Genomic DNA, 25,010 nt, shown 5'->3' with positions numbered 1-25,010 from the left:
CTCATCGTGACACAGAAAAAACTCCAATGAGACATAAGTAGCAACGCAAAGGGCTCCAGGCTCTTCACCTTCATTTTGCTGTGAACGTTATTCATCATAGCATGTTAATTCGCACCAGTCAAGTGCTCTCGGAGTTCACATTCTGTTTTACACGTAACCTTACAGACAAGGCAGTTATGTAGGTGGGAAAGGAGGAGATGATCTTACAAGTTTCTATCTTATTCTTTCAATTCATTCACCTCAATGCCATCCTTTTTGGGGAGTTCTCTATTTTAAAAAGTTTATAGACTGGAACCAAGCTTAAATAGGAGATCACAGCAAGCCCAGAGATAAAGTAATAAAGTATTCAGATACTAGGAAACCAGGATCAATCCACAGAGTTGAGCCATTATTTTCTCTAACCTCCTCAGATGAAACCATACTCAAAATACTCAGAAGATACTATACTCAACTGGGAAATTCGTTAGCACCAGTTTTAACTAAGTCAAGAATCTGGAGGATGAATTACCTCAACTGAAAAATAAGATACAATGCAAAATAAGAACAAGAAATGGAAAAGAAAAAGATGGAGGATGTTGATACAAACCTTGCCACTTTCAGCATTCTTTTCGATCTCTAAATTTTTAATCTGTTTCTCAGCTGCCTCAAGCTGCTGTCTAAGGTTCTCGATTTCCGATTTACCTTCGGAACTGGCTTTCCGAAGAGCATCAAGATCCAAGAGCTTGTCTTCGGCAGCCTTGAGCTGTGATGTAAAATTATCAATAACCTTGGTTTGTTCATTGCATTTGGCTTGTAGTACCTCTAGCTCCTTTACCTTTAGCTCAGCTTCCTGCAATTTGTTTAAGGTGTCCTCCATTTCTACTAGATGCTGGTCTTCCGCTTTGTCCAGCTTCGACTTGATGGCTTCCAGACTGTTCTCTTTCTCTTTCATGACTTTCATCAGTTTAGCCCTCAGGGCTTCGAGCTCTTTAGTGTGAGCAGACCTTTCCAGGTCTTGTTTATTCTGCAAATTTTCTATTTCGTGCTGGTAATCTAGTCTCATTTTCTCTATTTGCGTTTTTAACTCGGCAAATTCTGCCGTCTCCGTGCCGACCCCCTTGCTGAAGGACACCTTCAGCTCCTCCATCGCCTGCTGGTGGGATGCAATGGCGGTCTCCAGCCTGGACTTCCACAGAGCTATCACGTCCGAATTCTCCTTGTTGGCGTGATCAAGCTTGCTTTTCAGTGACTCATTCTCTTTGGAAAGCTTCTCTGTGGTGGCCTGAAGAGCCTTTATCTCCTTCTGATGCGTTTCTTCCCGGGCTCCAAAATGCTCCTTCAGAGAAGTGATTTCTTTCTGATGGTCAGTATGGGTGGCTTCTAACTTTTCTTGCAAAGCGCTTATCTCTTGTAAAAGGGAGAGTGACATGTCAACATCCCCAGCAGGCTTACTGGACTCCAGCCTCCTTCGCAGCTCAGCTACTTCCTGTATTCTGAACGCTAGGTCTTTTTCTAGTTCCATTATGCGGGACTTTTCTGACACTGTGGCCACCTAGTATCAGCAAAGAAAGAGAGATCATTTAAATAACAAATCACTGATGATTTTCTTTAACCTTAAAGATCTTTAGTAACTACCCCAGCTCAGGCAGCAGTCAAGCCACCAAGAATGTCTATGTGTTAATCTAGTTGTGATAATGGCTTAAGCCCAGTTCCGGGAGCTCCAAATCAAATTTATAGTCTTTGGCAAACTTTTCACCATTTTGAGATGCTAAAGGAAAATAAAATTGAGTTTAACTCACCCCCAAAATATTTCTTTTCCCTTTAAAGAACCTTAATCAGGAAAGTACCCATTAACTGTAGTAAGTTAATAGAAACAGTACCTTTCAAGGTTCTCTTACATCTGCCTTCTGGAAGAAGAATCCTTATTTTGCCTACTTCAACCAAGGTGTATGAACGTTTGTCTATCTGATGGAAGTGACTTTACAGAAGTGTGCTGTCCCGTACAGCAGCCACTAGCCACACGTGGCTACTCAGCCCTTGAAACGTGGCTCCAAGTGTCAAATATACATCAAATAATGAAGACTCGGGAAAAACAGAATATATCTTGTTAATAATTTCTTTCTCTCTCTGTTTTTTTTTTTTTTTGGCCACACCACGTGCCTTATGGGATTTTAGTTTCCTGACCAGGGATCAAACCTGGGCCCTTAGCAGTGAGAGCACGGAGTCCTAACCACTGGACCGCCAGGGAATTCCCAATAATTTCTTATATTGATTACATGATGAAGTGATAATAGTTTGGATATATTGGTTTAAATAAATAAAATATATGATTAAATTAATTTCACCTGCTCCGTTTTACATATTAAAAAAGTATGTTAATGTGGGTACCAGAAAATTTTTAATTATATATATGTGGCTCATGTCATAATTCTGTTGGATAGCACTGGTGTTAAAGGTGTAAAAGTATCTATGAAATGTTTCAGTGAATACCACGACAACTGTAGAATAAAAGCCTCAAGTGGATAAAGAAGAACTAATTTACTAACCTTTTTTTTTTTTTTTTCCTCCAACCTTTTTTAAAAAGGACAAAGAAAGAATGATTACTTACCTGCAATGATACGTAAGAATCTTATACAGAGTCCCTCCCCCTTTTAGATTTTATAATTCCTTCACCATCTTGACGTACATGTCTCGCTCCCCTAACCCAGTGGTTCTCCGACCTTAGTGTGCGTGTGAGTTGCCTGGGACGTGTGTCTACGGTGCAGGCCCAGTTCCTCCCATGTGTGCTGATTCTACCTGAGCTCTGGGACAGAACCCGGGAATATGCTGCTATTTAAACTCATACCCCCAGGACGAGGAAAAACACTTTCCTAACCTGCGTCCTTCTGTTCTTAGGAAGTTATTTCCCTCTGCTGTTACGCAGTAAGTTTAGTATACAAAATATGTGGGAAATGGTAGCTTTGGGCATAAAAACTAATTATTGGACTAACCTGGGAAATAGAAGGGAACTTGAATGATTTAAAGACATCAGTGAATCCCAAATTTCATGGATCAAAAGTCCTCCGGAGTGAAGGCTTCACTCCCTCACTGCCTTTATCGGGACAGAAGGTAACGAGTGTGTTTTTCCTTCAGCCCCTCTGTCCACCTACAGGCTGTGAGATGGATAAAGACTAAAGTGTCCACCAAGAACAAGAAAATAAAGCACTTGGGGCTCCAAAACTGCATGATCAAATCATTAAGTATTTCAGAGCTGGCTATAATTGTTGTGTTTCAGGGTTACAGGTGCTTCAAAGACGTTAATTCAAAAAAAAAAAAAAGACGTTAATTCATTTATAGTTTTTTCTGGGGTGGAGGTGGGGAGTCCACAGATAAGGTGCATTATTAAACCCCACTGCTACAAGGTTCATAACATAAATAACTTGAATCCAACAGGGCACTAATTCTTAATCAGTCACAACAAAACCGTCAAACTGAGGAAATACCAAGTAAAAAATAAGGGAAAATAATAAATAGTGTGGTTATGCAGCATTTTCACAGCACGTCCATTTTTTAATTTTATTTCCCAAAATCTGCCCTCAGGCAAAACTATCTATGTGTCTGCCTTTCCCACCATAAAAGCCAGGTATCATTTCTTATTCTTGCTAATGTTTCTACAGCGCCAAGCACACTGTTTATAAACTGGGCTTACTGGCTTAGAGGAATTCTAAAGCGCTTCCCAAAAAGGAATGCAGGTGATGGGAAACTTAGATGGGTCAGTGGTTAGTTGCACACTTGGCAAACCAAGAGTGAGGATCGACAGGAGACAAGGCTTGTTATAGGAAGATGACAGATTGCTTGAATCTGAAATACTTAAATAAACCATGCTGTGAACGGATGCCTTCTTTTCCACAGAAAACAAAAACAAAAACAAAATCAAAATTGTTTGCTGACAAAGCTGTAAGGGAGATTTGTTCAGAAGTAAAAAAAATACATCCTTACTTCAATAGCCAGCCACACCACGGGAGCTCAGTCTTACTATTAGTCCCTTGTATTTCCCAGATCAAGTCTTTGGCTCTCGGGTAACAAAGAAACGGCACCAAACTACCAGGATTTTTTTTCTTACCAAATACACAGACGATATCTTTAGTTTTGAGGCCGACTGAGAACATTTTCTTTCTCTTAAAAAATACAAACTCATGACTTAGAGAAGAAAAATTACTCGATTTTCTAGATAAAAAGATCAATGATTTCTCAAGAAGGGAAATTTCTACAAATACTAATAATTCAAAAGGAAAAAAATCAGGATACCAAATTTCATCAGAGACAGAATAATTTTTGAAATTTTAAAATTAACGATCTGGGTGATTTAGCTATTAACAGTCAAATTTGTGATTTAAAAGGTATATAATACATACATGTTTTCTTATATGTGACTCAGATTAGTTCTTAAATCTTTTACCACAAAACTACTTCCATAATAGACAGACTCCATCCTGTAGTGGTTAAGAGCACAGACTCTGGGGTCAAATGGCCCAAATACAAATCCTGGCCCCACTATCTCTATTAGCTGTGTGACCTTGGACATATTATTTAACCTCTCCGCGCCTCGGTTTCCTCATCCGTAAAATGGGGACAATACTACTACCTCTCCCTTGGGGTTGTGGTGAGACTGAATAAGTTAATACTTGTAAAGTGCTTGGAATAGTGCCTGGCATAAAGTAAGCACTATATGGGTGCTTAAATACATAAATAAGTGAAAACATGACTAATGCACTGGCTCCGAGGGCCAAACGCAGTGAGCTGGGCGTTGTAAGAAGCCATTCTGTTCCCAACACACTTTTTCCTCCTGACCACTGAGATTCTAACCTACTGGGTAACAGAAATGCAAAGAGATCAGGTGCGAAGAAAAAAAGACAGCTGGGGTGAAAGTCCCTAACTCTCATTCAAAAAGAGCCAATGTTTCAATTCCCTTTGCCTAAGAGGCCAGGGAAGAAGGCAGGAAAAGAGAGCTAAAGTGAAACAACAAAAAATTATTTAGAAAACCCACTAGGAATATGAGAACAAGAGGACAACTGACTGCCGGTGCAAACTGGCGAAAGGTTATTTCCCGGTATGAATACAAAGAACCTCAAATGCAGCCGTGGACGTCCATGCAGTCTACACGGTCGCAGAGTTTCGGATCTTGATGTTGGTTGAGTTAACCAAAGGGGAATGAATCTTCACCTTGGACAAAAGGTTCCACACAAAACACCTGTGCCCACCCGTCAGCCTACACTCACGAGCACCCGGGCGGCGCCAAGGCCAAACTCGAGTCGAACCACTGGGTCAAGGCTTGGGCCCACTGCAGGGCCGGTCACCCGCGGTGTCCACCGTTCGCAAACATGGGTCTGCTTCATTAAATAGTGAAAGCCATTACCCTAGTGTCTTCTAACTCCCTCTGGAGTTTGCCAGCTTTGGTCTTTTCATAGAGCAGGCTCTGTTCAAGCTCCTTAATGCGGGCGTGCTCCAGTTTGGTCTGCGTCTGTCAGCAAAAAGGAAGAGGAAGAAACACAACAGTGCCACCGTGACATGCCAGCGCAGGAGGAGAGGGCGCGGCATGCAGGCTGAGCCGGCAGTACCTTCCGCCGGAGGATGAACAGAAAGGGTGATGGAGGGGGGGGATGAGGGCGGACTGAGGTGAAGAGGCTGAGGGGTGAGGATGAACACTATGGCCGAGAGGATGAGGCGGGCAGGGGACACGAGCTAGTCTACTGAGAAAGAAAAAATGGAAAACGCATGAGGCAAGGTGAAAAGTGTCAGAGGCATGCAGCCGAATATAAGTTATATTGATAAGTGAAGTTTATCAGCACACATTAGAATAGTTAATATTCCTCTAATCTATCATGTTCCCTCCTCCCCACAACAGCGACTTGACATTAATGTGTATGTAACTGACTCAGTGACTTAAAAAGTAAATTGACCCTCAAAATGATCATTATCACCCAAATATGGAAAAGAACACGTCATAAGTCTGTAAGTGTTCAGTTAGTCCCTACAGCAGATCTTTGCACTTTGGTGTACAATTTGACGTGAGCAAGGGTCAAGTATTAAACCTAACGAAGGAAATCTAGGACCTAGAGCTAAGGAAATCACACCAGTGGCCTTTTGCTGAGATGAGTGAGATTCTTAGCAACATTCCCATATATGACAGGCGAGGAGCCACTAAAGCTCTCATTTCCTTCCAAGGGTGGACTTTCCAAAGACTGTTGCCAGAAAACAAAGAGGGGGGGGGGGATCTGATTTAAAAGAGAAAATTCGGTAATAATTATGCTTGAGGGCCTCCATCCCTGAGGTTCAGAGCAGGAGAAAAGTTGAACCGCATCTGGTAAGGGGCTCATAATCTTGATCCTAAGACAATTCATTCTTCTCAGTTCAGAGGCAAGAAATGGTGACTCAACAGAAAGGCATGAGTTTCAACTCCATGCAAAAAGAGCCGGTAAGGTCTTCACATGTTTCAAAACCTCAGACTCCCCATCATCACTTACTTACATGGAAGCTGATGGAGAAGCCAGAGGGCAACCTCTTTCTACCAGGCTTAAGTGCATCAGAATCTTAATCAATTTGAAATAACCTAGGTCAGTCTGAATGGACCTCTTTCCCCACTCACCTCTCCCACCCAAGAGGTTATCAACTGATAAAACCTGTTGACAGAGCTGCTCCCAGCAGCTTCTAGTTATTTTGTGGTTCCAACTGGTCGGATCTATCAGTCTGGACAATTAAGGGCAACAAGGAAATGACAACAAACTCTAAAGTGACAGAAGGGAGTGCAAAGCTTAAGCACGAGGTGGAATGTTTTACATTATAAACATCTTTGCTCACTCCAGTGGTACTCTGGGGATTTCAGTGCATTCAAGAGGTCAGTTTGCTTGTGAATCAGGTATAAAAAAACCATCATAGAATATTTAAAAAGTAAATAAAAATTTTTTTGTAAAAATTCTTCACCTGCTTCAGCTCTTTACATTCAACAAAAATAATGAAATAAAATTCAAAACCTAATTGTCTGGGTAGTCCCCTTTGTCCATATGTACCTTAGACAGAGGTTGTTCAATTTACCTGCTTTTACAAGAAAAGAATCTAATCCAGATCTACACAGTTGGGGTCACAGCCTCAAGAACAGAAATCCAAAATTAACAGGAAGAAGCCAAAGGCAACGGAACCTTTCTTCCCTTGACACTGAGTTCAGTGTCCTCTGGGTGAAAGGTCACTACTTCCAGATAAAAAGCAAATACCCACTGAATGTGATCTTCTCCCCATTCCGAGATCCTCCAGGTGCCTCCTGACTGGTGAGAGTGCACACAAATGATCTGGGCTCTAACAGCTGTACTTGGTCAACTACCAGCAAGGAAGCTAGCGATCTGCTTCCCTTCCACGGTATGTGGTAAAAACGTTATGCTGAACAGGACAACCCTCCCATTAAAATGATTCCTTTCTTAGAATAGGACAGAGTATCCCAAGAGGAGAGCCCTGGGGCAGGGGATTGAGAGGGAAAGCCAAGGCTCCGCGAGAAGCGCACAGGAGAGGCGGGAGGGAGTCCCATGCAGACTGGCTCCGGAGGTAGCAGGAGCCTGTTTTGGAAGCAGAGAAGAGACCCAGATCACTGAAGGAGCTTCACAAAAAGGAGACCTTCAGAACGGAGGCTTTTTAAAAAGTTCAGTCTCGAGTTGTCTAGTTCAGCTGCCGGGAGGTGGTGGGAAGAAAAATTCTTTGTTTTAATCTTGTTCTCTTGTGGTGGTACCTCAAAGGAAGAAGTTTTTAGGTTTTTCTCAATTGGCATCTCAGCTGGCAGGGTACGCCGAGAAGCCGTGCGTCTGAGGCCACTCTGGTACGATCTGAATTGGGTGTTTGATCCTAAACAGAGGGAGGAAGGAAAAAAAATACACCTCCGTGCCTAGTGGCACTGCTACTAGAAAAATCTCGCTTCAAGAATAATAAATTTAAAATACACAACGTCTTCACTGAAGAATGCTTGCCTCTAGCCTCAAACTAGGGAAAACACTGCCCCAACAAAACTGAAGTTTGAATTTCTCGTCAGCTGCACTGGCAGCCATTGGCCAGCAGTGGGCGCTCACACAAAAGGCAATCAGTCTGGGACTCGATTCCTTTATTTTCATGGGAATAAATTAAACTTGGGGAAACTTTCCCCCAAAATTTCTGTAACAACTTCATCTAATATGTTTTATGTTTCAGTCAGGTATCATCTATTTTGGAATAATTCTATTAAAACTAGAAGGCATTATGAATTAAGGGAAGAAGGCCGGGCCCCATACAAAATTCTTTTCTTTCTTTTTGCCGAAATTCTTTATAGAAGAAACATGTGCCTATGTGTTAAACAAATGGGTTTACAGAACTTAGTCATTACATACAATTTCTTCAGGATTCAAATGTAACTGCTTTGAAAGCCCACATGCACAGAAATATTAAGGACAATGTCTCAAGATCAGATTATGCAGTTAGTATTTGAGTATATCAATAAGCATTTTAATCTGTAATCAATCTGTGTTAACAAGGGAAATATCCACACAGTTAAGTGCCCTCTTACATTCTCAGGATCTTCAGAAATCTGGCTCTTTTGCTATCAGTAAAAAAATAAAAAAATTAACAACAAAAGAGAGATTCAACTAAAGTTTCAATATGTGTTAGGGTTTCAAAATAACTCTGATTAATTACAAGTTTTACCAGACAGACTATCCTAGCCTAGTGCTGATGTAAATATTTTAACTGCCCCTCCTCAAAACATCATAGGCTGTATTTGACATGAATTAGATGATGATATGAAACTTCTAATGAGACTTTGGGGTGTTTTTAAATGGATGAGAACAAACACAAAAGTCAGCTAAACGACTGTGTATCTACATGAAATGAGGGAGGACGATACTCATCAAATTACTGATAATCCAATAAATTCTGGGCCTTATAAAACTGGAACTCAGAATATGTTTCCCTTATTCTTCATTGACTGTAAAGATACATTTATTCCCAAAGAAATCAGAGTTCTTATTTGGAAGGGCTCTTGAAATTGAAGCATGGTGGGGGCAATCAATAGACTAAAATTGCAACAGTAGCAAAAATGTGTATTCTGAGAACTGCACAGACAGGTGAAACTTTTACTAAAATATTACAGATTAAAGTACCAAAAAATCTGCAAATTTGAAAAATTTTAAATTTATATTTGTCATACATCTAGCAGTGGTTTGAAAAGCATCAAAACCATTTAATTCTGGTGTCTTATTAAAAAACTAATATGAATGACTGTTAAGAGAGAGAAACTTGATGCTAAAGGTAAATCTCTGTGAATTTAAAATATGCCATGGAATAAAAGAAGTTGAAATAAAATTGTTCTTTTTCTGGTAATTACTAGAAAAAAATAAATCAATTACTAGAACATACATTTATTGTCTGTAGGGTTATAAAGGATTTATCCTGCTCAACTAAAAAGCAAAGCTGAGATTGTTCTGAACTATCATGGTGAAATAAAAAAATGTTCTTTAAAATGCCATTTCTGATCATCGGAGGAATGTGTAGAGTCTCACTTAGGACACACTGCCAGATTTATGACTTGATTAACTCCAATTCAAGGTTTTGAATTCTGAGGCATGAGAAAAGGGTAGTAAAAATTTTACTCGGCCACCGGAGTCGGGACGGCACAGTGACAGGTTCGAGGGCAGCCACAGCCCACAGGCCAGAGGCCGGGGTTCCTGCCGCCCCCTCTGCTGCCTGTTCTGACCACAACGATTTTATCCGTATTTCTGAATACTGTACCCATAAAGGCTTTAGAGAGGTGGTGGGGTTTTACCTCAAGATCGCCCTTAGTAATTGATTCTTCTTCAACCCGGAACTGAAGGTCCTCAACCTTCCTGTGGAATAAAATCAAAACAAAACACCTGAGAAAGTAACTAAGAAACACCTCTGCCTTATCTCAAAATTATATATATATAATCAATGCCCTGATGAATTTAGCAGATGATGATGGAAAGAAATGCCTTAGAGACATAGAAAATAAAGAAATGCATCTTTAAGCCTCTGGTTTATAAATCTAAGAGCTCTTCTCTACTTGGGAAACTCTAAAGTTTTATCCAGGTATGGATTCCAGAAGGGATGAGGTAAGAGTTGAGAAAAAGCAACTGGTTCCCCAGGTCACAGCCACCAGAAATGGATCTAATCAAGACAAGATCAGCCTGAAAGGAAAAGGTTTGATTACCACAGAAACAGGTTTGAGAATGGAAGTCTGTAATTTCTACTCTCCAATAACAGAACACAGGGGAAAGTGGCACAGAAAACAAATCTCTCTTTATACCACCCCACATCAGGCATTCTAGGGTGAGGTTAGCAGAGATATTACCCATGCAGAGATCCCCAGGACAACACGAGTACCTGTTCCAAGAGTGGGAGAATAAGGCTGTGAATAATTTGGGAGAGAGGCAATCAAGGATCCTATTTCTTTGCTTCTAAAATGCACACTTCTTTTTCACATTTAAAAATCTCTGATATGGCATGTGGGTTTCAATTAATGCCATCACAAAGTCAATGAAATAGGATACTAGGAAGAGCTACAAAATCTGGGTAACACCCACATTGTGAATCTTTACAAAATTGGATGTAAGAGAAGGAAGAAAAGGAGGACAAACCTACATGCAAAAAAAAAAAAAAAATCTTTCAAATTCACTAGCATTTCTAACAAAATTAAGAATAAAAAAATTCTACTCGGTTAAGTCAGAAATATAATCATAGGTTAAAGCCCTCAAGCTTACTGGAGAGCTGGGGGACATTTCTACTGCCCAGAAGTCAGCAGAGCAAGAGCCGGTTTAAAAACAGAAACAAGTGGTGCAGATGCCTTGGCCTTCAGAAGGGCCTGGAAGGGTCTGTCACTATGTCTCGCTCACTCGTAGCCATTTTTAGGATGCAAGGAGAACTTCCTGTGTAAAGTGCTTCTCTCTCCAGTGGGACAGCCATTTCCCTGGTAAGGCACTGTTATTAACCCCCTGTATCCCCCAGCGCAGCAGTGCGCGTGACCATCCTAAAGACCCCTGCATGACATCGCTGCGATCAGAAATGACAGGAGATGGCATTAAGGGTAACCGAGGACAAACAACGTCCCGGAGCCCAGAGACAGTCAAATCGATTCCACGCAGACACTCTTCCCAGAGATCTTGTTCGCTCACGGCCTCAAAAGACCTTTTACAAGAATCAAACTTGCTTTCTCTGTCTCACACAGTTTAGCACCTGATTTCATCCTGACCTGGATAATTCGCTAATTGAGAGTTTTGTTTTCCTATAAAGGTAGTGAGTTTCCTGAGGTCCGGGCCCCTCTGTCACCCCCCAGACACAATATGATTTCACTAGATAGGCAGAAGGTGTTTCATAAATACCAGGTAACTGGGCCTAGAAAATCCTTTTTCCAGGAGTGGCTCTAGGTAGAAGCTGGGTTTGAATTAACTGACTCAGGCCACCCTCTAGAGGATGTTTGGCACACAGTAGGTGCTCAATAAATAGTTGTTAAATTAATCAGGGCACATTTAGCTGGTTCCAAACTTCTCAAAAAAAGTCAAATCAAAGCAAACCCTCCTCACACAGCATGAGGAGTTCAAGCTCCACTGAACACACAGAGAGTCCTTTGGTTCTAAGGGTTTGACACCAACAAGGCTGTTGATGGGCAAGTTCTCCCGAAGGCTGTTTAAAAGGAGGACAGTTTAGGGTCACCTTCTCTCCTCTTCAAGTTGGTTGAGAAGCTCCACCTTCTCCCTGTCAGCAGCTTCCACCATTGCTCGCAGCTGGTCCATCTTGGCCTCCAATTCCAGGACATGCTGGGGAAGGCAAGGGTGTCGGTGAGTGGCCTCCTTCTGACCCAGATGCATGCCCAGGGATGCCTCCAAAGAGCTACGGCTAAGTGGTACCACTGCGGGTCGGCATTACTCAAAAAACCTTTCCGTGTTAAAATGCCTTCTATGGTCTCTTATGATAGGTTATTCTCGGCAGCACCCCTGGGAGCTAGATGATGAAAAACCACACCAGTATAGACATAGGGGGCAATGTCAAAACAACGCTCATCTTTTCTGAGCTGAAACTCGTACAAAGCATAATCTACAAAACAGGAGCTGTCACCACTGGTAAGGTCCTAGTACACAAGCTCACCTGACACAGACAGGCCAAGAGACCTGGATGTAAAGACCAAAAGAGTGCAGTAGACTCGAGAAGAACAGAAATTCATCTCTATGATGATGCAAAACTGGTACCCCAGGGCACAGCTTCCAAACAAGCCCAGCAGAGACATCTACGCTCCTTTCCAGTGCTCTCGAGACCAGCTCCCCGGCTCCAAGCACCGGGTACACCGTTCAACCTCCTCCCTCAATTTAGAAACCATCACGGTCTCTGCGACAAGATCAGCTTAGAACCTGTCACCATCTCTGCAACAAGGTCAGTGCCAGACTTCACCTGGTCGTGTCCGTCCCGGGCCAGAGCTAGCTCCTGCTCTATCTCCCCCACGTGGCTCGTGGCCTTGGCCACCTCCGCCCTCTCTAGATCCCGTTCAGCCAGCAGCTGTTCAATGTGCTGCTGCTTCTCCTTCAGGGCCTCCTGGAGGGCAGTGGTGCCGGAGATCTTCCTGGCGTAACGGGAGGAGGTTTCGGTCAACTGCAAAGGAAAGTTAAAGAAGTGAAGGGCGATGACGCTATCAGGGACGCAAGGAGGGGGCGGTGCATGCAGGCAGGTGTCTCCTCGGCAAAGCAAAAGCGCTGCCCCAGCTCGCAGGCTTGCCGAGGCTTGGGAAAGGCTTTTCATCGAGGAAACGAGACAGCGTGTGCCTCCTGTCTGTCAGTTTCACAAAGAACCCAGCAATGTAAAGAAGCCATGGAACAACCGGGAAGATGTTTAGAAGAAGTGGCTCAAAAGCAAAGGTGCCCTGAGCTCGGGGCCGGGTAGGAATCTAAAAAATTCCTCAGAACCCAGGTAACAAGCTTCTCCAGATTCCATTTCGGCCTGAGCTTCATGAATAGTTATCTTCTTGTTATGACAGTCTGGCCAATCTTTTGATCCTTAGAGTTCGGGATTAGACCTTTTTTTCAACTTCTTAAGCTTCTAAATACCATTACGTGACCAAGAGGTCACCCCTGGAGTCACAAACCTTCTTTCAACTGATTACGTAGTTGGATCTCTGTCAGGATTTTCTTCATCTTTGTTTCAAAATGAAAGGCAGAGGTGATTTCACCCAGGAATCCAGCCATGAGGACCTGAATCCCAATCACCAGAAAAACTTAGAGACAAAAGATTAAAAGGAAACCTGTATGTGCCTTCAAAAGCATGTGTGAGTGGGTGAATGAGTGTGCAAGTACACGTAAGAGAAAGGAGGAAAAAGGGCATGGGAGAGAGAAAAGGGGGGGAGATAAATTTGTGGAGAAAGAGAAGCAGGGGAAGGAAGGAGGGAGAAAAAATGGGGACTGGAGAGGGAACGGGGGCAAAACAAGAGGTGAGGGAGAAAGAGTGGTGGGGTGAGGCGTGGAGAAAACGTGTTTCAGTGCTGTCACCTGTTAATCTTTGCTGTTTCACACACCAGATACCTCCTCAAGATGGCTAATCGTCATGTAAAAACACAGAGGACATGACCTTCCGTTAAATGTGAATAGGTAATGTGGGCAAGTTGAGTAACACTCTTCCAAGCTGGGCTCCGGGGGCTGGGAGGTGGTCCAGAAGAGGCCGCATCCCCTGGCAAGCGTCTGTCCAAGGCCATTTACTTAGCAATCACTGGCTCTAGGTCAACGCCGCTTGACTTCATCCTCTGCAGTCAAAGCCTCACTTGCTGCTTGAAGGCTCTCCTCGTCCCCCGTCTACCTGAGCCCCCGGCCAGGACGCAGACCGACAGTGACGGTCTGCTGTCAGTTCATAGTCAGGCAATTTGACAACTATGAGAGTAAAGTAAACCCAAATTGTCCTTCGCTGTTTCTATTTAGTGAAATTTCTTGACTTACTTAAATATATGGGGGGGAGGGGCATTCCTATGCTCTCTTTTAACCATCTGACCTTTATTTTCCAATTTTACTATGCGGTTATACTTTCTCATACTAACATTTCTTCCTGAATACACTAAATCTGAGGTTCCCAAACCCTGCGCAGAGGTACACCCCAGGGTACTGCAGCTAACTCACAGGGAAACACAAGGAAACAGAGCGACACCTGTTGGATGCCATGCAAACTACCAGCTGGAGGCAATTCAGTTTCAACCTTGGATTGTACTACATTCCCTTCCGTAACGTCATGTCTTTCCGAAGCCGGGTTTTGGCTACTTCCAGACCAAAAGCAAGTACTGTGCAAAAGCCAATGTGGCACAGGAAGTGAGGGTGGCAGTGTCCAGGAAGAGTCCAAGGTCTGACAGGATATGCAGTGCCCAAGAAGAGCATGCAACCTAATACTAATTCATTGTGGTTATTTAAGAATGAATTAAAAATATTCTTTTTCCTTCCAATTAATGTGAACCATTTTTTTTTTTTTTTGAAGAGCTACTAAATTGTTAGGACATAAATATTAAGTTGTTTGGACCTAACTACTTAATAAACAGAACTGTTAGCTATTTCTTTTGGCCTACAGGCACTGTGAAAAAATAACTGAGACTCTAAAGGTTCTGTGGAACCAGAAAGGTTGGGCACCTCTGTACTCAATTCTTTCAGAAGATCATTCTGCATTAAGGAATGTTCCCACTTTTTTATATATATATATACAAGGGATCACACATTGTTGAGATGCATTTTTAAGAAGTCACGCTTTCAATTACTCTGTATTTTTGGTATATTCTTTTATGGTGATTTTTGGTTTAGAAACTATAGCCACTCTATATAAAGAGATACAAAAACAAGCTGTTTTAGAAGGCAAGGAGACTCATTTCTCTTTTGCTAGTTTTCTTCAAAAGAAAATGAGGTGAACTAAGAGGAATCAGAACTGTTCTAAAAAGTAAGAGGACGGGTTGGGGGAGCAGGGAGGGCTTGGGTATCTCCAAAGAAATGGACACTTTATTACAACGTAATAAAAATTACACAAGAAATAATTCCTAATCCAGAGTAGATACTTCCACGGAATTGTTCCTGGATTAGTAAACTCGATGTCCGCTTTAGAGTCTGCTGACCCACTCTGAACAAGGCTTCGTCCAGAGGGGTTTCTTCATCCATTTCACTCAAACATTCAAAAAGTTCTTGACAAGCTTTTCTCATAAGTCCATTTGTAATTTTTCTGTTGAAGATGCAGACTTTTATATGCAAAATGACATAGTCCAAGCAGGTTATTTATTTTACCTGAACAGAAGAGGAACAAAGTCCAGAGAAGCATAACCCCTACTTTAAAGAAAGATGCTTCCGCCGTTGCCTTCCCTGCCCAAGGTCAATGGAGAGAAGGCAAAATGAGATCAAGGGCTAGCCGTTGCCTTCCCTGCCCAAGGTCAATGGAGAGAAGGCAAAACGAGATCAAGGGCCAGCAGCCTTACTGCCCGATCATGACACTTCACATTCTAACTCCTGTCTGTAGCTCATCGTCATAAGGCAGAGATCCTGAATTGAGTCTGGAGTACAACCTCATACTGCCACTTCAAACTTAAACAGTATTTGCCTCACTTCAAGTGAATAAACTAAAGGGCGGGGGTGGGAGGGGGGCGAAGCCAAAAAAGTCATTGCTTTGACGCTAAAAACAAGCATGACATTAACAAACAGAATGAGATGCTGCCTATTTTGATTCTGATGATTTTCTCTTGCTGATCTAAATGGGAAAGAGAGGGAGAAAGTAAGAGGGAGTGGGGGAAGGGGGAGATGGAGACAAAACAAAACATGGCTTTTCCTAGCATCCTTTCAAGTTCCCTAAGTTCCCCTCTGCATCCTCTGGCCTGAGTCAGGAACGCTCCACACACTAACTGCTTTCAGTGGGTTAGACTGTATGAACATGATACTAAAATTCTAAGAACATGCCTTTTCTCAAAAGACTGTAGTTCCTAAAATTGTTTGATGTCAAAGAGAAAGAGACCCAGGTCCTTGAGGAAAAGGGTCCCTCCAATTTTCCTGTCCTTCTGATGCCAAAATAATTTCAGAATACTCAATCATCCCATATGTTAGACTAAGTAGTAGTTACTACAGATTCACCAAGAACTGTGATATCTTAAAGTCTAAGGAACCTGAAAAGGGCTGTTAAAAAAATTCTTTATTTCAAACTTGTATTCTTGCTAGAGGGTTTTGTTTTGTTTTGTTGCAAAATTTGTAAGGACTTTCACAAGCTACAGAGAACATTTAGTACAAGGGCAAGGGGAGACTTAACATCTCCTAAAGCAAAGCAGGCACACCGACGGGGCGGGGGGGCATTTACAGTGCCTGGGATGCAGAGACACGCAGCGGGAGAAGGGAGGCTTACCAGTCCTGTCCGACTGGGCTTGCTGCTCACAGAGGAGGCCACAGAGCTCATGGAGCTGAGAGACGAGGCAGAAGGGCTGCGCGTCAGGCTGGCGGGTGTGGTCGCCATCACCCGCCTCACTGCAGCGGCCTTGGCTTTGGCTGGTGTGGTGGAAGGGAAGCCAATCCTGGTCACTTTGTGGACAGGAGCAAACAGGCCATATTTGGGTTGACATTGAAAATACCTTTAGGAGACAACAACAGGAACAGTAACAAGAAGCAACTTAATTACAAGAAATAACAACTATAACCGAAAAGCTCTCCTGACTCCTAACTCGTGACTGGTTTGCTGTGAATTTTACCAACCAGCTGGGGTGGTGCACCAGCCTGTGGCACTCACTGGTGTGCAAGCTGATAAATAACCACAATAATATATTTTTTAATTTATTATTTTTAGAAATTATTTATTTATTTTTGGCTGCGCTGGGTCTTCGTTGCTGCACGCGGGCTTTCTCTAGTTGTGGTGACCAGGGGCTACTCTTCCTTGCAGTGCGTGGGCTTCTCACTGCGGTGTCTTTGCTTGTTGCAGGGCAAGGGCTCTAGGCACGCGGGCTCAGTAGTTGTGGCTCACGGGCTCTAGAGCGCAGGCTCAGTAGTTGTGGCGCAAGGGCTTAGTTGCTCCGCCGCATGTGGGGTCTTCCCGGACCAGGGCTCGAACCCGTGTCCCCTGCATTGGCGGGCGGATTCTTCTTAACCACTGCGCCACCAGGGAAGCCCCACGATAATGTTTTAGAAAACACACTAGGAAACAACAGTATGATACACAGAGATGGAATCACTCATCTGTCACTAAGATTCTAAGCAAAGGGAAGGTATTTCTACTATCTGATAAACACACAGCAGAGGAGTGATCTCACTTCGTAAAACCTTGCCAAACAAAGGGCAAGAGACATCGAACAAGCACCTAACTCTGGCAGGTTTCACTCAAGTAAAGGTGGAGTAGTGTCGACTGGTACTGACACTTGGGAGATCTCACGACTCTAGTGAATTATAACATCTTAATATCAAGGATATCAATGATACGGCTTCATAATCGTTGCAGCACTAAGAGATTTTCTTTACTCTCCTCAAGGCATTATTATTGTGTTTGGTACATAAGACCTATACGCTTATAATCAGTCTGTAAACATTTTATAAGTAAAATGTTAACTACAACACTTTATACTACTAACAATAATGCATCAGAGACCACAACTGTGCCCAAGGCCTTCAAAGCACCTGAAGTGTGGGAAACGCCTCTTGCATTCATCTGCATGACTTAACTCCCACTCTATCCCTGGGAGGTGAGAGTGGGGTTATCCTCACAGTGGAATAGGTGTGCCTGCCGTCAGTTCTCTTGCCACAGGACGGAATCCTTGCCACCAGGTATAGAGACACATTTTGCGTTCTCGTCCTAACAAGAGCAGCTTCCTTCTCCTCACCCCCCCCTACGCTCCAACGCCCAGAAACTCATTCAGACGTTGACTGCTATCGAAGGGAGAGCAGCCAAAAGGATGATATAGTATTTCCTTTCTATTTTGAAAAATAAAATGAAAACACTATAGATGATACTATATTTGTAGAAACACGTCATTACACACTTGTCTAAATCCATAGAATGTATACCAAGAATAAACTGTAATATAAACTACAGACTTTGGGGGATAATGATGTGTCAATATAGGTTCATCAGCTGTAATAAATGGACCACTTGGGTGCAGGATGTTGATAATGGGGGAGGCTGTGCATGTGTGGGGCAGGGGGTAGAGGAGGGAAATCTCTGTACCTTCCTCTCAATTCTGCTCTGAACCTAAAACTGCTCTAAAAAAAAAAAAAAAGTCTTGAAAATAAATAGATAGGGCTTCCCTGGTGGTGCAGTGGTTCAGGATCCGCCTGCCAATGCAGGGGACACGGGTTCGAGCCCTGGTCCGGGAAGATCCCACATGCCGCGGAGCAACTAAGCCCGCGAGCCACAACTACTGAGCCTGTGTGCCATAACTACTGAAGCCCGTGCACCTAGAGCCCGTGCTCCGCAACAACAGAAGCCACCGCAATGGGAAGCCCACGCACCACAACGAAGAGTAGCCCCCACTCGCCACAACTAGAGAAAGCCGCGGGCAGCAACGTAGACCCAACACAGCCAAAAATAAATAAATAAAATAAATTCTAAAAATAAAATAAATAAATAGATAGATAGATAAATAAACCAAATGCTTGCTCAGAATCTATTCAGACGCATTGCACATATTACTAAAACAGTCAGTCAAAAGAAAGACTCTGATTCTAGTGGGGGGAAAAACCTGTAGATGAGTCTTAGGAAATAAAAGTGCAGCTCTTCAGAACACTCACGTCGGGGTTTCCCTGGTGGTGCAGTGGTTGAGAGTCTGCCTGCCAATGCACGGAACACGGGTTCGAGCCCTGGTCTGGGAAGATCCCACATGCCGCGGAGCAGCTGGGCCCGTGAGCCACAACTACTGAGCCTGCGCGTCTGGAGCCTGTGCTCCGCAACAAGAGAGGCCACGATAGTGAGAGGCCCGCGCACCGCGATGAAGAGTGGCCCCCGCTTGCCGCAAATGGAGAAAGCCCTCACGCAGAAACGAAGACCCAACACAGCCATAAATAAATAAATTAAAAAAAAAAAAATGCAAACCTTTAAAAAAAAAACAAACAAAAAACACTCACGTCCATTTTATTAAACACGGTTGGTGGGATCGGCTTGAGCACCTTTACATGCAAGAGGGAGACGAGATTCCAACTGCAAACAAACCTTGTTCCAGCGACAGCCCCATCGTTCTTCCCAAGAGGCTCATCCAACTCCACACCACACCACTCCCCCTTGGCGAAGTCTGTCTCCCCAAGAAACCGGACGACGCCAGCCTTCGTGCCACCAACCTGGAAGAAGAGAACGTTAAAAGGAAGAGATGAACATGATTACAGTTTCACAGCTTAATCCTTTGCAGTTGCAGCCAGTACTGTGTTCCATCATTTCTATAAGCAGCTCTTCTCTTAACCTCCTCTCCAACTCTTCAAAGAGTTCTCTCCAAAGGTTAGCAAAGTTCCCCTGGGTGGCTTCTGTCGCCAGAGCGATCCGATACCTGAGATAGTCCAATAATGAAATCGCCTAGGTGATGTGCAGTCATCAACATTTAGTCGAATTAAAAAAATACCTTATTACTCCAGAGGGAGGTTCCTGCTTCAAAATAAATATTTGCGACAAAAATAAAACCCCTACGTCATTAAAGAAAAACAAAATTCATGCATAACCCACTGTAACAATTGCTGTGTTTATGTTCCCAAACTTCCTTTACATCATTATCCAGGTAAAGCAATAACACATACGTATTAAAGACAAATACTCACACATCCACACACATGAAATGTAAATTCTTTAAAATATTTAAAATATCGATATTTTCCACCATTTCTTCACAACTATTAAAATGACTGTTCTTCACATTTTATTTTACGTGAACTGTTCAAAGCTGTGACTCTTTTTACATGTCTCTTCGTCCCAGCTGGTGTTTGATATAACATGCAAACATTAATTATTTCCAAAATTATCCCATCAGCATTTATTATTTCTTCCTTTGCCATTATTTTTCTACTTCAAATACTCATTTTATCATATTCTCTCTGACATGCACATAAGAACAGATCTGAGTCTTTTTACAGTTTCAAAAGTTCAATATCTGTGCTACTGCCCTGGCATTTTGATTACTGCTACTTCACAACCTGCATGATATTTCCTAGTGCTGGTTTCCCTTACTACTATTATTCTTCAGAATACTGATTTTCTTACTTTTAGCTCAGCTTCTTTTTTTAAAATTTTTTGGCTGAGCCTCATGGCTCACGGGGTCTTAGTTCCCCAACCAGGGCTCGAAGCTGGGCCCCGGCAGTGAAAGCACAGAGTCCTAACCACTGGACCACCAGGGAATTCCCTCTTTTTCCTTAATTAAAAAAAATTCCCCAGTTATACAAGAGGCGAGTCACCGCAGGCAATTAAGAACACTATGAACAAAAAATAAATGTTATTCCTGTAATCTCAACACCCAGGGACAGTCACTGCTGACATTTTGGTTCATTTTCCCTGCTATTTTATGGCAGCTGTTTAATATCCACAGTACAGATGTATCACAATATGTACCTTACTCATTTTTCGTTTGGGATGTTCACCTTTTTCTTACTGATTAAAAAAGTTATTCTTTATAATGAATTAATTCTTGAATAGCTAATACATTCTCATGGTTCAAAAACTTTTAAATATAAGTATGTATCCAGGGAAAAGCCTCTCTTACTAAACTCCTGTCCCTAACTATCCCACCCTCCCCATCACAGGTAGCCACTGCTATTGATGTATAGTGTATCCTCCTCCCAGCATTTCTTTATGCATATAAAAGCAAATGTTGGGGCCTCCCTGGTGGCGCAGTGGTTAAGAATCCGCCTGCCCATGCAGGGGACACAGGTTCGAGCCCTGGTCCGGGAGGATCCCACATGCCGCGGAGCAACTAAGCCTGTGCGCCACAACTACTGAGCCCGCGTGCCACAACTACTGAAGCCCGCGCGCCTAGAGCCTGTGCTCCTCAACAAGAGAAGCCACCTCAATGAGAAGCCCAAGCAACGAAGAGTAGTTCCCGCTCACCGCAACTAGAGGAAGCCCACGCGCCGCAACAAAGACCCAATGCAGCCAAAAATAAATATATTTTTTAAAAAAAGGAAACGTTAATTCATATTTTTACTCCTCCCTTTCATTTTTACACACAAAAAATGAGCTGTCTTGCACCTGTACTACCTGAGCTGCCCTGCACCTCGCTTTACTCCACATCAAGACACAGAGAACGCCCTCCTTGTGTTTACAATCGCACGTCATTCCACTATACGGATTCACTCCAGTTTATTAAATCAGCCCCCACTGGGAGACATTTAGGTTATGTAGGTTTATTGATTTAATAAATTTAAAAATCATTTTGGTTAATTAAAAAAAAAAAGTCCAATGGGATTGTGTTAAATGTAGATTTACCTTGGGAAGGTAACTTATTTTATCGATCTTCACAAGGAACCAGCTTTTCAGTTTTTCCTTTTTGTTTTTAATGTTCTCTATTTTATTTAATTCACTTTTTTATCTCACTATTTCCTTTTTTCCCACTTCCTTGTGGTTTATTACTCTTTCCTTCCTAACTTCTTAAGACCAATACTAATTTGCTTTTTAATACCAAAGCTATTTGGTTCTAATTTTTCTCTGAATATAGTTTTCTATGAGTTTGGGATGATACACATTTTTTTCCAGCTCTATTTAAGCTTTGTCAAAGATGGAAAACGTTTAAGTCTCAAAGCTATATACTTTTTCTCGGAAAGACAAACTCTTTGTGAAACTGATTTAAGGAACCAAAGCAGTTACAGTTTAAGGTACTCTAGGCAGGAGAGCATGGGAAGGGTGACAGAGGGCAGGCAGCCCCCGGACAGTTCCGAAACGTCCTGGTGTCATGACAGGTGTCACTGAGGAAAGATGGAGTTGGAGGCCGGAGAAAACTCCACGCAGGAACCATTGTGTCCAGCACTGCAATCCACAGTGCACAGCAGGAGACACTCAACAAACATTTGCTGAATAAATGAAAGGAGACCTTCTCCGTAGGGAACTACACAGAAAAGACCATTTTTCCATGTAAACCAACAAAAGGAAAAAGACATCCAGTGGCTGAGGCTGAATTTGATGGCTCAGAAGAGAGCAAAGGAAGAAATATGCTAACACAGACTAAGTAAGCATGGGCTCCAAGTTGGACAAATTCAAATGCCAGCTCTGTCTATGAATTAGTCAAGTTGCTTAGTCTCTAAATCTTAGTTTCGGAACTTCCCTGGTGGTCCAGTGGTTAAGAATCTGCCTTTCAATGCAGAGGACGCAGGTTCGATGATCCCTGGTCGGGGAATTAAGATCCCACATGCCGCGGGGCAACTAAGCCTGCGTGCCACAACTAGAAAGAAGCCCTTTAGCCACAACAAAGAGCCTATGTGTTGCAGCTAAGACCCAATGCAGCCATAAATCAATCAGTCAATCTTAGCTTCCTCATAAGTAAAATGGCGATAATTATAGGATTGCTGTGAAGATTAAATAAAATAATCCACATAAAACTGTTTAGTCAGTGTCTGACAGATAGTGTGAGAGTCTGCTATATGTTAGCAGCCAGTGTGTCCATGCTAAGGAAAGTACTAGTTCTAGATCTGGCAAATTGGACTTTTTAGCACTCTTATTGGTAACCATGGAATGTATGAATAGTAACCTATATAAAATTGGCCTCTGTTTTCTCTGTCCTCTTACACACCTTTCAGAGCAGCAGACGAACCAGTATCACATGAGCAGAACACAGCACATTAGTTAAAGATGATGCAATCTTTCCAGATAATCTGTTGAATTCTTTGGGGGTGAGTCTCAGTTACTGTCATGACAATTGTTTTTCCAAGAGGCGTCTAACAGGCTGTGGGCAGTAAATTCTCCAAACAAACCATGGCTTCACTCAGATCAGAAGCTTTATAACAAATTACCACAAACAGATCAGCAACTTTTTCTCTAAATGCAGGTAACAGAACATACATCTACCCCGGAAAAAAAAAAAAAAAAAAAAGCCATAAAGTTTGTTTCAAATGGATGATTACTAGTTCCTAGGATGGGCAGTTTTCTTATACTTTTTCTCTCACCTAACTTGAAATTCTTGACTCATATAACAGATAATATGCTTTCCTTTCCCCTGTAAAAGATCCTTAGTAATTATTCAAAATATCTTTAACACAGACAGAAAGTCACATCCAAAATCACTCACTTTTCTACTTAATCATTTTACAGTCAAATATTTTTCTAAGCATTTAAACATGATTTTATAAAGTTAAGTTTTACTTCTCATGTGTTCCAGAGAACCCAGAGTATTATAGTATGTGCATTTACATTAAGTATAAGCCACAATTTTCAAATCTATGTTTTAGGGGCAGATATCAGGATTTTTTTTTTAAATATTTATTTATTTATTATTCATCTGGTTGCACTGGGTCTTAGTTGTGGCAGGCAGGCTCCTTAGTTATAGCAGGCAGGTTCCTTAGTTGCAGCTCGCTGGCTCCTTAGCTGTGGCATGGGAACTCTTAGTAGCGGCATGCATGTGGGATCTAGTTCCCTGACCAGGGATCGAACCCAGGCCCCCTGCATTGGGAGCACAGAGTCTTAACCACTACACCACCAGGGAAGTCCCAGATATCAAGATTATTAAAGATAAAAAGTTTTACAACATTGAAACAAAAAATAAAAAAATGGATCCCTATGGCAAACACAAGTAACTACCATTCATTCTCTTTACTTTCAGAATATATATATATAACTCATAACACTGTGGTCAACCTAAGTCAAAATTAGAAGTCACTACTGGAGACCAAATTAATTTAAACTAGAAACTCAGCTAAAGGAAAACCTAGCTGTGCTCAGGCTTTAGCAAATCTCACGTTTTTAAGTTCTCATTCATTCATTCAATATATATATCCTGAGTGCTTGGGCCCTTAGGATACAAATATAAACAGAATACAGTGTTGGCCACTGATAGAAAAATTCAAGCAAATATTTCTAGTGAAAAGTGATAAGCACTTTAAGAGGTTTCTACAAACACCCTTCTTGTAAACTCTTTGGAAAAATAAGAACACTGATAAATTCTGCTGGGGACTTCCCTGGTGGTCCAGTGGCTAAGACTTCACGCTCCCAATGCAGGGGGCCCGGGTTCCATCCCTGGTCAGGGAACTAGATCCCACATGCCACAACTAACAGCCTGTGTGCCACAACTAAGGACTCCACATGCTACAACTAAAATAGATCCTGTGTGCTGCAACTGAGACCTGGCGCAGCCAAATAAATAAATAAATAAATATTAAAAAAGAAAGAATTCTGCTGGGCTGATGAATGGGTCCACAAACAGGAAAAAGGAAACCTTTCATCCTCTCTCAACTCTCCCATCTATTCATCAAATCTCAAACAAGCCATTAAACCCCACCGTGCCTCAATTTATAAAGCTATAAAATGTCCAGTGAGGGGTAATGAGGGACTGTTCCACAGGGGTTTCGTGAGCTACTGAATTTTGTGAGGTGGCTTCTCATCTGCCATATTGTAAGTTAAGCAGCTTAATTTAAAAAGGTAAATATGGCTAATTGGTATTTACCGATACAAATTTAGCCCTGACTTAAAACTTAATCACCTGTGAGATGATGATGGCCATATTTTATACAACCTCAACTAGAGAGCAATCCAGCTTAGGGCAGCTCCACTGGGCAACTCCTGCAAGAAAGCTAAGATCCGCCTAGCCCGGTCTTTATCCACGGGTTCTAACTGCATCTCGTCATACTTTACAATGTTACTCCTCTCCTTTAAGGGTATAATGTGACAACAGTATTTAAAACCCTCTGATTCTTTTGACAATATTTTATGAATGCCTACTGTGTGCCAGGCACTGTTCTAAGTGCTGGGGAAAAGACGGTGAACGAGACAGAAAGTTTCCAGACTCTCATGGAGCCTAAATTCTGGTCAGGGGGAGATGGGCAATGAACAAATAAATAAATGAAAAGATCATTTTAAATACATAGAGGGGGACTTCCCTGGTGGCGCAG

General features: G+C 42.3%; 1 protein-coding gene across 3 annotated transcripts in view; it reads right to left on the bottom strand.

The window, feature by feature from the left end:
* CLIP1 (CAP-Gly domain containing linker protein 1) overlaps positions 1-25,010 on the bottom strand; it is a 125,331-nt gene that overhangs the window by 51,893 nt on the left and 48,428 nt on the right. For 2 of the 3 annotated variants that reach the window (XM_068563782.1, XM_068563781.1), the window contains exons 4-9: positions 19,153-19,277; positions 16,369-16,591; positions 12,427-12,624; positions 11,695-11,798; positions 9,791-9,851; positions 587-1,531 (exon numbers count right to left, since the gene is read on the bottom strand). In XM_068563782.1, the coding sequence (XP_068419883.1) occupies positions 587-1,531; positions 9,791-9,851; positions 11,695-11,798; positions 12,427-12,624; positions 16,369-16,591; positions 19,153-19,277 (1,656 nt within the window). Of the gene's footprint in view, positions 1-586; positions 1,532-5,374; positions 5,480-8,536; positions 8,570-9,790; positions 9,852-11,694; positions 11,799-12,426; positions 12,625-16,368; positions 16,592-19,152; positions 19,278-25,010 lie in introns of all 3 variants that reach the window. The other variant, XM_068563780.1, reaches the window with a different exon arrangement.

Source organism: Eschrichtius robustus, chromosome 14 (genome assembly GCF_028021215.1).
Source record: "Eschrichtius robustus isolate mEscRob2 chromosome 14, mEscRob2.pri, whole genome shotgun sequence".
Classification (NCBI taxonomy): domain Eukaryota; kingdom Metazoa; phylum Chordata; class Mammalia; order Artiodactyla; family Eschrichtiidae; genus Eschrichtius; species Eschrichtius robustus.
Note: the sequence above shows the minus strand (reverse complement) of the source record. Positions and strands in the feature narration are given on the sequence as shown.